At 40.5% G+C, this 328-nt stretch overlaps 1 protein-coding gene across 1 annotated transcript in view; it reads left to right on the top strand.

Moving 5' to 3' along the window:
* The window catches only part of LOC105449965, a 13,129-nt gene that overhangs the window by 7,618 nt on the left and 5,183 nt on the right, over positions 1 to 328 (top strand). The window contains exon 5 of the mRNA XM_011689455.1: positions 24 to 316. Coding sequence (XP_011687757.1) covers positions 24 to 316 — 293 coding nt within the window. The remainder of the gene's footprint in view (positions 1 to 23; positions 317 to 328) is intronic.

Here is a 328-nt window from a genome sequence, read left to right as displayed (position 1 = left end):
ACTTTCGTTAAACTATGTTGTAGAAGAAAGTGCTCAGGACACCGCGCATATTACATGCCAAAAGAGTAAATTGGAGGTGGAACAATTTCTTGAAAACTATCAACCTCGGAAGACGAAGGATATTGATATGGAGATAACGATTACGGTTACCGATGATCAGAAGATAGTAGCAAGACCAAGACGTTTACCATTTCCAGAAAGAAAAATAGTGGAAGAACAGGTCGAACAATGGATTGACGACGGAATAGTAGAACCATGCTCCTCTGGATATGCCAGTCAGGTAGTTGTCGTGAAGAAAAAAGATAGAACACCAAGGGTTTGTGTAGAC

This window comes from Wasmannia auropunctata, unplaced genomic scaffold (assembly GCF_000956235.1).
Source record: "Wasmannia auropunctata unplaced genomic scaffold, wasmannia.A_1.0 LD336071.1, whole genome shotgun sequence".
Lineage (NCBI taxonomy): Eukaryota > Metazoa > Arthropoda > Insecta > Hymenoptera > Formicidae > Wasmannia > Wasmannia auropunctata.
This window is presented reverse-complemented; position numbering and strand designations above follow the sequence as displayed.